This window comes from Rhipicephalus microplus, chromosome 3, assembly GCF_043290135.1.
Source record: "Rhipicephalus microplus isolate Deutch F79 chromosome 3, USDA_Rmic, whole genome shotgun sequence".
Lineage (NCBI taxonomy): Eukaryota > Metazoa > Arthropoda > Arachnida > Ixodida > Ixodidae > Rhipicephalus > Rhipicephalus microplus.
The window spans coordinates 15,360,872-15,376,950 of record NC_134702.1 but is presented as its reverse complement, the minus strand read 5'-3'; the positions used below and the strand labels follow the sequence as shown (position 1 = coordinate 15,376,950).

The 16,079-nt window shown below is 40.8% G+C and overlaps 1 protein-coding gene across 3 annotated transcripts in view; it reads left to right on the top strand.

The window, feature by feature from the left end:
- The window catches only part of LOC119181531 (transmembrane protein 248), a 36,540-nt gene extending 21,254 nt beyond the window's left edge, over window positions 1–15,286 (top strand). For 2 of the 3 annotated variants that reach the window (XM_037432799.2, XM_037432805.2), the window contains exons 6-8: window positions 2,753–2,875; window positions 8,095–8,132; window positions 14,986–15,286. In XM_037432799.2, the coding sequence (XP_037288696.1) occupies window positions 2,753–2,875; window positions 8,095–8,115 (144 nt within the window). In that variant the 3' untranslated portion in view covers window positions 8,116–8,132; window positions 14,986–15,286. The remainder of the gene's footprint in view (window positions 1–2,752; window positions 2,876–8,094; window positions 8,133–14,985) is intronic. The other variant, XM_075888953.1, reaches the window with a different exon arrangement.
- Window positions 15,287–16,079: the final 793 nt, after the last annotated feature.

Genomic DNA, 16,079 nt, shown 5'->3' with positions numbered 1-16,079 from the left:
TTCAAAGAGAAGTTGAAGCAACAAACTTAAACAATGTTGAATCGATGTTAGGGTAATACCTTCTTTTAACCTTGAAGCGTGGTTTCGGGGTATTAGCTTCCCCTGGAAAGGTGTAAATGGTGTGACACTCCTTTACTGCAGTGAAATTATCTTTACAGGGAGGCTAGATGCAGTTTATATGTGTTTATTTGATCATTACAAACACTTGGAAATGAAGTATACTTTAAATTAGTTTTGAAACGAACTCGATTACTGTAATATTTGTTCAAATACTTGAAGTGCGGGAATATTTGCATAAGCTTTAAGCCATTTAATTTGCTGTAGGTAGTCCGATGCTTTTATGCACACAGGGCCTAATTAGTGCTGAAAATTGAAGTACATGTATTATTTTACATCTCTAGTGTATTCTGTGCTGTTTACAAGGCTACAGGGGTTGACATTGAGAAGCGGTTCTGCTTTCGTAATTAGTACTAGTAAAACAAATCAAGCCATCACGCATGTATACGGATTGCATTTATGTGCAGCGAACCGCAGTTCACAAACACGAACTGCTGTTGCACTCACCTACCCCTGCCTGCAGCATGTGTTGTGTGTATGACATTGTAATCATTGCAGATAAAAAATTTTGATTATAAATGGTTCACAGCATTTTGCATGGTTATGCGCTTTGATTTGTAAGCTTCCAATTGCACTAAAGAAAACAGGTATCATAAGTACTGTTTTTTGGTGCCTTTGAACAGTCCGGCAAGCCTTTTTCTCATCAGTTGTGCGTGTAGATTATTGCAGGTGTACCAAAGTTAGGACTTACTTTGGAGAATTGGTAAAACTTCATAGCAAGGAACGTGATCTGCAATTGTCTTACCAGCAACGTGTAAAGACTCGACCGCGAGAAGTGCTTTAGGGAATGAACTGCGTCCAAGTAACTCCACAATGAAGAGCATCAATTTCTGCGAGGCATTAGCTAGGAACTCTGTACATAGCGCTCACAAGTTTCATCTGCATGTGGCCTGCACTACTGGTGGGGCAATCACAAAAAGACGATATACCAGAAGGTTTAAGAAATGTGTCCGAAGTCCTCAAAAGTCATGGAAATGCAATATTTGTTCAATATCTTCACGTACAGATTTTCTGTAGCTGTAGACATCTTAAGATAGTTAAAGACATCATTTGGGACAGTAATTAAATTATTGAAGGAAGTTAAATTAATTAACTTTTCAATTCTTAGAGTTATGTGGTTATTTCAGATAGGAGAACTGAAGTTATTCATGCGCAGAAACCATTGCAGCTTTGGGGTGTGGAAGAAGTGGCCTCTAGTGCTTAATGTGTTAAATTGAAATTCCACCAAAATCCACTGTGAAAATGAAACCGAAGCACCGGTCAGCGCAACAAGCAGATGACACAAAACAGTGACTGTTCTAGATGACTATTACAGAGGTGTAATTATTCTGCAATTAGTTAATGTATATGCAACATGCTTGCTGTAACTGCATGTGCAGCCTACACACCCACACAACAAAGTTGTTTGCTGGTTGATATAAGGATGCTCAATAATTCTGGATGTCTCCGCAGGGCATGGCTTTTGTGCTCCTAGAGTTTCGGTTTTGCCGCTCAACTGGGGTGAATTTCATTACATTGCAATTATAGCTGGAGGCAGCTTTTTTGAACTCTCAAAGCTCTGATGGTTTCTTCGCATGATAGACTTCAATTTTTTTCATTGAACATAACCTCCTAACCCAACTAATAAAAAAAGTTAATTAGTGTACCTTTCTTAATTACTATCCCATATGGTGTCTTGAGCCACCTTAAGATGCCTGCGGCTATAGAACTGTGAAGGGATTGAATATACATCGCATTTCTCTGGTTTACAACGTAGAAAAATAATAATTATTGCCAAGTCGTATTTACTAAGTCGTCTATTAAACTGTTCCCTCTCTCATTGTTTCACAAAGGAACGGGTAGAAAAAAGTGTTAGATTTGCATTTTAAGGTAGAAATCTTTTTGCTGTTATCACAGCTAGTGGTACCTGTGTTAAAATGATATATATGGTGCAGCAGTTTAAGCCATAGTTTTCATCTATGTAAATGCCTGGAGCAGATATCCACACAAAAGAAAGATGGAGATTTTTTGTTTGTCTTTTGCCAATTGTTATATATATTTATATGCACACAAACACACATAGAGTACCTTACAACGTAACTGTGTGCAATCATTTTTAGTCCAGAAAAGTGCTAACATTTACGTTTCTACCGAGAAATGGCAGCGCACAGGAGGAATTTAAGATTTTGATGTGTAGGTACCCCTTTGCTGTTACCCTGTTGATATGTGGTGCAGCTACATGACAATACAAGGCTAATTTCGCCTTTGTGTATGGCTTCATAGCAGCATGCTTCGTGTTGCCACACAGCCATAACTGAAGATGTAGCTGTGTATAATGTGTGTTTCCACATTTTTCTTTTGTTTGTTTTTTATTCTCTTTTTCATTGCATATTATGGTACATGAGAATGCATGGTGTGCCTTTGGCGGCATGTCAAAAGAACTGAGAATAAAAAATAGGCTTGAGTGATTGCATTAGCTGTAGGCTTTCTCTTTTAATTTCATAACTTTTCTCATCGAAACGTTCACCATACCTATAAGGATTGACTAATATAAGTGATACGTAAGCCTGTCGGTGTACGCAATGTTTCACAGATTGATTGGTAATGGCCACCGCTTCCGTTTATCTGTGTTTCTGCTTGAACTTTTCCTTGACAGGGTGATCGCTCTCTAGTCAACCTCCATTTGATCCACACCAGCTACTTCCTTTTCTTCGTGGTGATGACACTGGCCTGCTATGCCATCATTCGTGGACGCTTCCACAAGGTGACCATGGAGAAGGTGAGGAGGCTGTATTGTGTGGTGTACATCACTCATGTTGTTGTCCTTGAGTGAGAGAAAAATACGTAAATGCCTGTTTGGTTTGAGCCATTGCTGTTGGAGTCCAGCCATGTTGGAATCGGCACTTATAGTGCCAAGCCCATTTCTCTGTATGTTCCTGCTCACTCAGGTGTGGTCCAGTTGGGGAAGGCAGGATATTTGTCGCATGGGCCAACATGAGTGCACCTGGAGGGAGTGCATTCGCCGAATTCACTTCGCTGTGGCGAAGTCTAGCCTCGATACTAGTAGTTCGAAAACAAATAAGTTAATAACGATAGCTTAGTTCGTAGGGATTTTTAAAATATGGTTTTTTGTATTAGCTATATTTGTATGCATTAAAACTTATGACACCACAAAAACTACTTTGCTGGGTTCACTCCCCAGCATTTCGCAGCCACAGCTCCAAAGGGCATGCCCGGCGCATGCTCCGCAATGGCTTTATCCACCATGTTGATACCTAAGCATTATTTTGAGGGCTGCTTATAGCTATGACACCTTGTGTTAAGAGTGGACATGGCAACAAAAACTATCGTTGTTATTTATGAAGATTAAGTAGTGAAATTTGGTATGCAGACATCATTTGTTGCACTGACATCTTAACTCAAATTGATTTTGGGCGCTCTAATGTAGTTTTTGTGGTATAATATTACGCCTGATAGATGTTCATTATGATCCTAAAATTAATGAATTGATCAGACATGAGTTCGTCAAAAGTTTGCATAAAGATATTCACAGGAACTCACTCTGTGGCATAATGCTGTTGGTTTATTTTTTAATATTTAAGGAAGCGCAGGAAATATTTTTGAAGTGTGCTGGACACTTGGTCTTACATTATTTACAAAAAAAAAGGTTATAAAAATCTGTGTGATGTGCGCACAAATATGGGTAGCTTTATGGCACTCACCAATGTTTCAGCGTCTAAGTGCAAGATACGGAATGGCTATATCCTCATTTGTCGTGAAATGGAACTGGGATGACTGACAGCAACTGCTCAAAAAACAAAAGCTGAGTAAATCAAGCTCAAAGAAATTGGAGCTATAAGCTAAAGAAACAGAACTCAGAAGGAAGTTGGCTTTATTTTTCATTGGAGAAATGCAGCTTTGTGGCTATCTTGAGCTCCGATCTGTCCTCGTTACGATGATGTCTATATGGTGGCACTGTGTCAAGGGAAAGCTGCAGACTTGCATTTTCTAAAGCCCAGTTCTCACATAGCTTTTGACTGCAGCCCACCATTAAAATGCTTTTCTCTCAACTTCTACTACTTATTTTTGTCTAATATTTCACCATGATTGGCACTGCATTGCCAGAACTGCCGTCATAGCAGAAAAAAATTAATTGAAAAATTGAACATTTTGACCAAATTTGCCATTCCCATTGCCACGTCCCCACTTGAAAAACATTGCCTGAAATAATGAATATATGTTGTTCCTAAAAAAATATCTGTTCTGCTACTTAATTTCCCATTGCCATTGCATTTCCCTTTCTACTGCAGCGTGTCACCAAAAGTGACTTTAAGGGGGGCGGATAGAGAACTCTCTCGAAATTACGGTAAATTTGCCACTGTTATCTGAGTTTTTATACAGTGTGAAAGAAAAGGCATGTTTTCATTAAAGGCCCAAACGTATTAGTGGAAAAACATGTGTGGTGCACCGCCAACAGGAAAACACTGTTGGGACAGTGTGGCTGCACCAATTCGCTGCAAGCCCCTCCTTTTTGGATTGTTGCTGGGAACACAAAGGCTGAAGTTAATCCCTCCATGGTTTATATTTGGGGATGGCCGGTAGGGAAGATGTACTATACTTACAACAGACTGAAGAAGTTTAGAAGAGCTTTCAGAAGCATTTGTTGCAATGGTGCACACCAGTATTTTGCTGCCTTAGATACATGTCAGAGACAGGGTTGTATGCAGAACTTTTTTTTCAGATGTGGAGGGGGGGGGGGGGGTGTGGACATCTTTTTTTTATCTAAAGTGGGAGCTATGCCGGCAAATGGTCATTTGGCACTATGTATGCATGACAAAAAAAATTTTTTGGGGGGCGGGGGTGAGAGGGGGGCACGGAAGTGCCACGGTCAGGAGGAAGCTTGCTTGTCATAGAATGAGGTAAGCTTACACGAGTTCTGGAAACCTGTCCTTTATTATACCTCCATTCAGACCCATTCTTGAAAGACTAAATGTCCAAGCCACACAAGCACTAAACGAGCCTCCTCACCTATGTGAAACGAGCGTCTGGCAGGGCCCCTCGCTGTATAACGTGCACAATCTTGTCGCAGTATAGTGGGGGCAAGGGAGCCACTCCGATTGGTCTTCTCAGAAAGCCAATCACAATCTTATTCCTCCCGCAGCATGAGAACTCTACCGTGCAGCAACATTGGAGGCTTGGATTTTTACTGCTGTTGGCGCACCACAGGTGTTTTTCTGCTAGTGTGTTCAGGCCTCAAAATATGGGCTGTGCATAATGTGGCAGTTGATCTGCCTATTGTGTGGCTTTAGACAGTGTCCTTGGGTAATGTGCTACATATTGTCTGGCAGTTTAACACAGTGTTCTTATTAGAGTTTGTAATGAGCTGAAACTATTTTTTTTTAATTTGTTGTACTGAATGGAACTGGTGCAGCACCAACACTTTTGTGCCCTTTCTCTGTGCCTTTTCGCCCTTTATGATGAAAAGTCTGTAAACAGAGGTTGTTTCGAGCTGACGCTTCGACGAAAAGACTTGTCTTCCTCAAGGCTAGAATAGAGAATTATGTTCTAGCCTTGAGGAAGACAAGTTGGCTTGTCGAAACGTCGGCTCGACACAACCCCTGTTTACGTATTTTTCATCGCAAGCTTCCATCTTCCCCTTCCTACCATTTATGTTATTTTCTTACAGCATAAGCTGTTATGAACTCACAACAGTGTCTGATTTTAGTGACAATGTCGTCCACTTCCATCGGTGTTTTCTATTAACATCAGGCGTCCAGCTTGGCCCTCCAGTGTTTTGTCTCAGAGCCATGCCAGTGCTTGAAGGTTCTTCAGAAAAAGAACCCTTATAGGCATCATGTTGGCTAAGGAGTCACATTAATAAACACAATATGGAGTGACAGAAACTTGGAATCATCCCAGGTGTCACTCCATGCGAATTGCTTAATGAGCGGTTAGATTAACCGTTTTACCCATTAGGTACACAGTTGTATACACCACCTGCTACAGTTGAATTTCTAATTCATCATTGCCGTTATCAGTCATGTTGGTGCACTTAATGTCTTAGAAGTGCATGATGGACACTTCACAAAATTATTATTTATGGCAGAGTGGGTACTTTGCAACTGAACTTGAAGTAGGTGCCCTTTGAGAGTTTATGAACTCTAGGAAGGTCTCTCCTCCAACTTATGCTGCGTGTTCTGCACAGGCCTGCTGTTTTTAATGAGAAAGTGTTGGCATAATTGGTGAATGTGCATGCTCGCAAGGCGTCCATAATATCCGTGTTTAGAAAATAACTAACCAACGTCCTCGCCAACATTGCACCATTCCCATTAGAGTGTCCCGGCCACCGCCATAATCCCCTCTGGGTTATTGTAAATATGTGTGGCAACCCTACCCCTGCCCCCTCAGAAAGAGGCCCTGCCGAGGCAGCGTCGTCAGCTTTGGTAATCCAGTGCGACAGTCCTGTAACGTTTGTTCAATCCAGAAGAAAAAAACACTCACAGCGCCTCTTATGCATTTGTCGAAGACAACTCAATGGCAAAAGCCGTATGGTGCCCCATTATTTATCATTTTGCAAAGTAGTGATGTAGGTACCCACTATGCATCTTGAAGGGCCACTCACCAGGCCCCATAGCAAATTTTAGTTAGGCAATGGAAGTTGTGTAGTGTCCGATGAGGAACATTTTGCCACAAATTTTTTTTTGACACGGTTCATCACGAGCGAAGAAAACGAGTTATTTGAAGCAGCGCGAAACGAGAATGACAGGAGGTGAGCTCGAAACCCTTGCTGCTCCTCAACATAGCCTTTGCAAGCCAAATCTTTTCCCCACCCTCTCCGGCATCTGACCAAGAGGTCACGTGCGCATGATGTGCCCAAACAAGTCCAACCCCCGAGCACGCGAGTGGCGTTGCTTTGTTGACCTGCATTATTTTGTGGTCTTCTGCCTGTTTCTGCAGGATGATTTGGAAACGCTGGCTTAGATGCGGTAGAATAGATGAGCACAATTAGTGCGCTAATGCATAAGAGCATTCCACGGCGGTCATCTGCTCGATGCAGTCACCCCAAAAACACGAACGCATGCAAAACACCAACACATTAGCCCCGCATCTCATGGCAATTGACGGAAGAAAAATGGAAAAATGGCGCTCACATTCTCTTGTTGCGTCTCAGTATTTATCTAGAGTTTTAGTAATCTCTTGGCAACAAATTACATAAGCTACGCATGCCGTGTTAAATATTTTTTGCGACGTCACGTGCCACTGTTTGCAACGTCAGAGCAGAGTCATCTATGTAGATGACCAACGTCACTGCATTGCCGTGTACGTAGGGCCATTCATACGCACACATCATGCCCTCATTCTCTAGGTGCGCGCCGGCAGAAGGGAGAGGAAGCAGCGTTCATCTTGAAATTTGACCCGTTTCCGTGGTGCGTAGCGTTGCAAATTTCGGCAGACATGACCATGAACACCTCGTCTACGTATTGCGCTTGTCAGCCCGAAATTGTCAAAGCTGGTGAGTGGCCCTTTAAGGCAATATTTGCAATAATGTTACTGCACACTGTGCTGATGCACTGGTTGATGATGATGAGAGGGGTGAATTGTCGCTCGGGAATTTCAGCATGCAGGCAGCTACCACTCAATCATTGTACAATCCACATGCTGCGACGCCTCATACCGTTGTATGCTTCTGGCACGCAATTCACATCTGTTCACGTGATTCCTTGCCCAATATGACTGTACTGGGGTCTTCCTCCAAAGTGATTTCATGCACTGGCATAGCTCTGTGGTAAAATATTTGGACTGCCAAGAAGAATACCTGTGAGAAATTCTAGCTCATTCTGATTTCTTGATAAATTCTGAAAGGTCACATGGGTTTTTTTGCCGCATGCCACTTATATTTTTCAAGGCCCGTGTCTGGTGAGAAACTTCGGGCTTCCACATAAACAAATTTTGTGCCTGTTATGCTCTCTGATGGGAGTTTACTGCTTCTCTTTGCAGCAAAAGGTTCTTCACTTTTAGGTCCCTTGCCAAGGCATGTTAGTATACCTTTTCTTCTTTTTCTCGTAAGTGCAGATAGCACATGACGCTTGTGAAGGACTGATACACCATACATTGTTGTTATGTATTGAGATTTTTTTTGAATTCCTGTGTGCTGTGGTCGAAGCATCTTAAAACACCTTAATCTTCAAGTTTTCAAAAGGCCTATGATGCAGAGCAGCTCTTTATTTTTCTTTCTTTGCCGACGAAACATTGCAAAAATTACCAGTCGTTCTCTTTCGTACCTTCTGTCAGAATGCGTTGGCATGCAATTAAATGCATGGCGTTTCTGGCAAAGAGTGTTTACATTCATTGCATTAAGTTGCAGAAATATTGTATGCAACTGAAAGCCCAGGGGCTCCTTTCAAAATACATGGAAATGGAAAAAAATGGTTTTTCTTTGCAATTATTGCTCTATATTAAATAATGCAAGTTACACTTTGAGGAAAAGGTGACTGTACAAAATAGACTTGTTATTTAAACTATCATTTCTAAAATAACTGGTATCAGAAATTCAAGTCTTAAAAAAGCCCGACTATCAACATTACAGGCAGAAATGAAAAGCGATATCACAGTTCTGCTAGTTGCACATAACAGAATAATGCTTCAAGTGAACAGATTCTAAGTGTTGTAGACCACCTGTGAATTATGCAAATAATCTGAGTAAAAATTTTTCTAAAACCCTTCACAGCATTGCAACAAATTTATGTAAGCTGTGTGTCCAGATGTCAGATTTCTCTGGGATCTATCTAGTGTAGTTTACAGTACTCTAATACCCTTTTTAGTGCACAGTTATGAATTCGTAAACATTGTGCCTTTACTATTTTAAAACTTAAGTTCTTGGGTTTTTATATGCTTGGGACCTCAAATGAAAGTTCTGTTCGCTAAAGTTACTGAAAATGTGCTTTCTCTCTGAAATGTAGTCTAATTGGTCGAGCTGGTGTCTGATAAAAGAATTTCTGTGTATTGCTTGAATTCAAATAGTTCTATAGAAATTGCAGTTTGCCTAAAAGACGCTCTTCTTGATCTTGCACTGCAAAAGAAGTGCTAACACAACATTCCTCTGAGAACAGAGGTTAATATTGGACAGATAAGCATGCTTGCACAGCGATGAGTCTCACATTACAAACTAAGGGAGCGTGTTATCTGCTACAAAAAAAATTAGGGGACCCTAAAGCTTCGCCTTTAGGAGTTGAACGTGAGAGCAACATCCTGTTCCTAGTGCGCACTTCAAACACTTAGTGCATGAAACCTTTTCGAATTTGCTATGCACCCACTACGTGGCCTTAAGGGAATAGGCACAGTAGCGTGTGTGCCTTTTGTAATGGGGTTACCAGCGTTCAACCACGGTGCCAGTATGATAATCACATATTCTGATGCTCATTGGCAATAGACGCTTTTACCATGTATTATTGCTGCAATATTTCCTGTTGCATTGTGAACTGCGCATACAGGACGCATGTGTTTGTGAAGCGTGAAAGCTACTTTCATTGCATTTCCAAGCGGAGGAAGTTCTTTTCTCTCTCTTGAAAGGCAGAGGCGTGGCCGTGTGGTAGAACATCTGCTTGTCACACAAACGACCCGGCTTCGATCTCCACTTGGACCCAAACAACCCTGGTTTGGGTTGTTTGGCCCAAACAACCCTGGTTTGGGTTGTTTGGGTCCAAGATTCTGCTCCAGGATTTTTTATCGTTTATTTATTTTATTTGCATCGTGCTAAATTTTTCGCTCGCGCATAAAGTGAGGATTTTTCGCTCACAACCAATGACGCCGATGTCGGAATTTATGCAAAACGAGCTCTTTAACGCTATTGCATTAAAACTTGGATGGCCTGTCCTAAGTCATGCAAGGCTAGATCACAGCAGCACTGGTGGGCACCTAGCTCATACTGGCTTGGCTTTATCCTCTTGACCAATGTTCTTTTTCTATATACACACACGCACATGCACAGACACACATACATATAGGGGAAGAAGTGTATACTTAAGGGCTAGTTTTTCCGTGTTTTACGCTATATTAATGAGATATAACAGACAATAATGGTAAGGAAAGTATAGGGGAAAGTATTAGACCGAATTGTAATGTAAATGTGAAGAAAGAAAAGTTGGCAGGAACCGAACTTGCAACCTTCGAATAATGCGTTCGATGCTCTAACACTGACTGAGCTACCACAACGGCTATGACACTTTATTGTATATATATGTGAATATAAACATGGGAGTGTCAGTCAGCACCACCAGTAACCATGGTGGCGAGTGTGGCACACTCTTTATATATATATATATATATATATATATATATATATATATATATATATATTGACAGCATTAGCAAGATAATAAACGAACATTTTACATAGCGAAACATAAATTTTATTCATGCGTACGCATACAAATGCTGCGATTTTCATCAGTCCGTGACTTGGTTTTCAATGCGGCTACAGCGCCAGACTCCTTATACTTGCCATTGCTCCATGATCCAAATTTTAAAAGACTGAAGGGAAAAGGAACAGGCATAAATAGTCCCCTGTGAAATAGCTGCAAGACAGGATGGCCAAGAGTCCCCTGGCGATGGATGAGAGCCTTAGCTAAGCCCTTGAAAAATATCCTAGGCAAGGTCCAGCCCCCCCCCCCCCCCAACCCCCCCGTACTCTCCGACTATGCTTGCTCTGTTTTGTCCATATTTATTTTTCTCTTCATCTCTTGTTCTGCATATTTTTCACTATCTATCTCCTTCCCGCTCCATTTTGTCTTTCTTTCTATCTGTTTCTCTTTTTCCTTTTATGCTGAGCTTTGCACTCACTGTTAGTTTTCTTTCTGACACTTTGCTATACTCCACTCGACTACAATTCTTTTTTTTTCTTTTCGCAATACTATGTAAGCTACGGAACTGAAATGCATACCTGCTACCGTGCCAAGAAATAGTACTTAAGCTTACTGATAACTTTCTCATTTGCCTTACTGAAATAAATACTGCCTTATTTATTATGAGACTCAAGCAGCTGCGGGAAGTTTTAAGTAAAATGGTTTTACTGTTCACTTTAAAAAGATGTCTTCATTTTCGTTCTACTTCTTAGACCTTTTTAGCACAGCCAATCTCCAAAGTGAAGGTGTCACCTGTGATGACGGTGGGCCAGTGTGCACCCACTAACACACTGTCAAGGTCTACGAGTAAAATATACTCGCAATATGACACTAAAATGTACACTGAACAATCAAAATGCCTCTCTCATGCACATTTTTCAAGCATATGTTTTTCTAAACGCGTTAACGATGTGATTGAGCCAAACTAAAATAATCTGCAGGCTGCCGTACTGCTTGTGGACCAATGTGTGGAAGCCCCACCTCCATTGCCTTTGCTCCACTGCCAAGATGAATAGTCTCAACAAGTATTGCGTGCCTCTATAGCCGAGTGGTTACGACCCTTGCCTTCAGATCACGGGTTTCAATGTCGCCTCGCCGAGAATTTCTCTCTCTCTCTCACTGCAGTTGTTCTCTCGCTTATTAGAATTGTTGTATCCCACACAAGACAAATCAGCACACATGTTCTGCGAATGGACAAGTCGATGAAGATGAAGCGAATGTAGGGAGCGCATACTGGTTCATGCCGATGATAATTTCCTATCTACGACACACGGCAAACGCCTCGCGGAACATCTCCAGTGTAAAATTTAAATTGTTTACTTGCTTGTTCTTTCTGATATGTTTGCTTTGCTGCTCTTCATTTGTGTTCTATACAGTGAAGACGTGTTATTATGACTCGAAGTGACTATAATACTCTTCGAATTAAGCAGACTTCGAATTAGCGGATAATATTCTTCGAACTAAGCAGACTTGGAATTAGCGGACAGGTGCTAGAATGAACAGACATTGCGCCACACTGTTAGGAAAGAACCCAGAGAAGCCGCCTTTAGATTTGTTCCTTAAAGTTAGGCAATATTACACATTTGTGGCAGGTAATTTTGTAAATTAAGTTCATGCTCTGACAGTGAACTGAATTTATTGGTAAGTCAGTGATACACCAGAAACAAGCAGCAACTTGCATTCAAGTGAGCTTTAAACCTTTTATGCCTGAATTAAATTGCCTTACAAAAAAAATTGTTTTTATTTTCTCAGCTTTAAATAGCAACCTTTAAATGATTCTACAGTTAAGTAATTTAAAATGCAACTACAATGCATATTTTTATGTATGTCACGAATTCTCGAAATGCCACAGAAGCGAGGACCTTGCCACAAAAAATGTACATCAGAATTACCTATCATGTCGTGTGGTTGCCTGCACACAAACTAAATAAAATGATTGAAGATAGAACTTATGTCACCTAGGCAAGAAAGAACAAAGTGAGACCTGCATGCACTTCGCATTATTTGCCATCAGGTACAAAACAATTGGTTCTAGCATAAAATAAGTACCTTAGAAAAGGTAGCATTATATTTTTTATGCTGAAAGCTAAGTTACCCATGACTACTTGACAGCTGGCACTAAAGGCGGCACGCATTTCGTGACTTGCTCGCTCAACGTTTTTCGGCATGTCGCGAATTCGCAACACTGGGTGGCAAAGCATTAATGCTGAAATATACAAAGCTATTTGTACTTGAAGACATGTTCATTTACACTGCGAAGTTAATGCTGTCAATATTTAAAGTCTTTTGTTCTTTTAGTTTATTTAAGGGGGCAGACTGCTCTTTGGGACCAAAAAGTGACAAAAATATTCATTTTTTAAAATTGACATATTTGGTTTCTGCAAGTATTTTTCTATCTCTCTGCAAATTTTCACGCACCAAGAAGTAGTAATTTTTTTGTAATGTCATTTTAACTGTCCAGATTCTTGGTGCTGTTAACATGCAGAACCTGCAAAAAAATGGGGAACCGAGTTTGAGGCTTCTTTATAATTTGCCAGCACCTTTGTCTAAAGCTCTACTACCAATTTATGAGCGCCTTCGTGAGGATTGCTAAACATGCGCACCATGATCGTTGCTTTTTGAAGAAACTGTGTTTTCATGATAATAAGGGTTGCAGCGCGAGCACGAATGTGCTAGAAAAAACAGACGAAAGTCGAGGTATGGAAGGCAAAGAGGACAACACGAGCGCTGCCTCCTCTTTGCCTTCCATACCTCGACTTTCGTCTGTTTTTTCTAGCACATTCGTGCTCGCGCTGCAACCCTTATTATCATGAACTCAAACCAACTAGCCCAAATCGCCATTCTTCTTCTGTGTGTTTTCAGTTTTTTTCATTGTTCTCAAAAAAGTAAATTTGTGACTATTCAATTTTGAGGCCTCAATATCTCTGCAGCTAGGGCAGGTACAACAATATTTCTATTTGCAGTGCAAACCTGTATGTGTGTAGAATGCAAGTATGGGAGCAAAATTTAGAGCACATGCCCTTTTAATTAATTACTAATCAAAATAGTAACACAATTCCAACTGCTTTTGAAAATGTATAGTTCATTTTGCTGCAAAATAACCAATAAAGGTCTAAAAACAAAAACCTCTTCCATACTTTCACTCTATCGTCATTAGTCTATGTTGGCATATCCTAAATATCACTTTTAATTAAGCACTTTTTTCTCTATGGTGGCCTTAAACAATAGGGAGTGAACTTAAGTTATCTCAGCAATAAAGTGAGTTACAGGAAAACTAATTACATATTTGAAATCAGCAGAAAAAACTGTATAAACCTGTGCAGTTTTATCAAGATCACTGAAGAAATAAACAAAAAATGTCTAAGACCAGTCTGCCCCCTTAAAACAATGGTGAAATTGCCCAAGGGGATACAGCTAAAGCCAAACATTGCCTGACGGGGCCGTGCCACCCATACAGCAGCAGCAGATGACATTTAAAACCATAAAAGCATACATGGAAATCAGTCGCTAAACATTTTTTTTCATGTAGATGAAAGTAATGAGTAATTTGTATATACTTCATCTATGCTAAAGAGCACATGCTTGCACTTCTGTTAGTACTTCACGAGCATCATCTGCAGCTTGCCCATGAGCTCCAGCGCAACGTTGGAATTCTCATCTGTGAAGAAATGCTGCTGTTTTGCTTTTCAAATTTGGTTTTGCAACAAATTGTCATCATTCTGGGCGGATTTCTGTAAGAAGGGACGAAAGTCAGGGGGCTTTCACTTTGAATGAATTGTTCTAGATACCAATGCGTTCGAATTATCGGAATGTTTCGCCCGTAGAAATTCATAGAGCTGTGCCAGTACCAGTGTGTCGGTCCAAATTAATGAGGTTTTACTGTACACAAATAGTGGACATCTGCAAAGACATGTATTTCACTTATTACTAAAGAAAAAAAAAGCACTTACTGCTGTACTGTTGTTGCTTGAATTTAGTACAATCTCATTTTATTGACTCAATGGTTTGACCAAGCTTTCAGAAAAGATAATTAGCAGTTGATTTAGATTGAAGGGAAGCTAACTCCTGCCACGACAGTTACCGTGATCTTGTTTAACTGCCGGTCGCTGTTTGAGAAGAGTTGCTGCATATTCTAGAAATACGACACAGGACGCAGATGTAGATGAGATGGATGTTTATTTGCAACTTTCTGTTGGATGATGCGCATGTGTCAATAGTGGAAAAATAAGGGAAATAGACTTGAGACATAGCTGCTACTTGACCACTAACAAAAATACAAAAAGTAAGTGTTTCTAGCAAGATACTTAATAAATTCTCCAATGACAAAAACAAAATGGTAATTGTTTTGTTAAAATTAGTGAAGTGTTGTAGAACTCATAAACAATTCCTGTTATGGAGATATAGGAAATTGGGTTACTTTCTGCCCACATTGTAGCACTCCAATGTTTCGTAGTTGGCTACATGAAACTAATACACTGCTTTCCTGCAGGTTGTAGTACATGCTTGACTCAAGCTTACACGTTTGCCTACCAAGACACAACTTGCAAACATTCCAAAGAGCACAGCCAGGTCTGCCAAGAAGTTAAACTGAGTGCGGCACCAATGAAAGCTGCACATCTTGTCACACACCAGGTTGGCTCATGTGCCAGCGACAGCATCATCACGGAACAGTGGACATTGTTTCTCTGACGTGTCACTTTCGCCAACCAGTCACTTCGTTGCAGATGTTATTGTGGGCGTACTGCGGAGGTGGTCATCTTGTTTTGTGAATAAAGTGGGAAGCCAGCCCAGCTCGTAGTGATTACACCCTCAAATTTTCCGCAATTTTAAATGTTTATGTGGAACGTGTGCGTAGTACTGAGGGCACTTCGTGCAGCCGTGGATGATTGCTGTAATCTCAATCGTCATGAGCAGTCCAAGTTGCATCAGAATGTCCTTGGGAGAGGTGCTGTGTAAAATCGGTGAGGACAGGCAACTCCTCAACCTGGCTCTGTACAACTGTTACAGTTCTCTGCTTCCTTTTAAGTCGTGTACAATCTGTAAATAGCTCTTTGTAGATTTTTTTTTCCAATCTGTCAATATGTGAAGAAATCTGTCAAGAGTGCAGAGAAAAAAAAAGAGAGAGAGGCCCGGGGACAATTGAAACCATTGCTACTGAATGTCACCTTTGTCCTCGTAATTTCAGTTATTGAAACACTCCTACACGACACGCAATGCAGCGAAATGAAATTAAAAACTAAAAAAAAAACGCGGCTAACGTGACGCGTACCACGTCCCACGACAATGAAAAACACAACATTTTTTACAGGTCCGGGTAAAAAAAAAAAGCGCATTAAACGTTGTACCTCAACTATAGATTTCGGCTCTATCAAAAGCGATATCCGGTACGAAGATTAGGTACGTACGATACAAAGTGCCACGACATCGAATATCTAGCCCTAAGCAGCTGTGGACGCCCGTTTTATCGCAGTACGCTGCCGCTACACGCGAAGAAAATACGCCTATGATTTGGCTACACGAATTAAAAAAACGAGAGGCCATATTAAGTGCCAACTCACAAAGTTCGACGTGTTCTCTATCCGG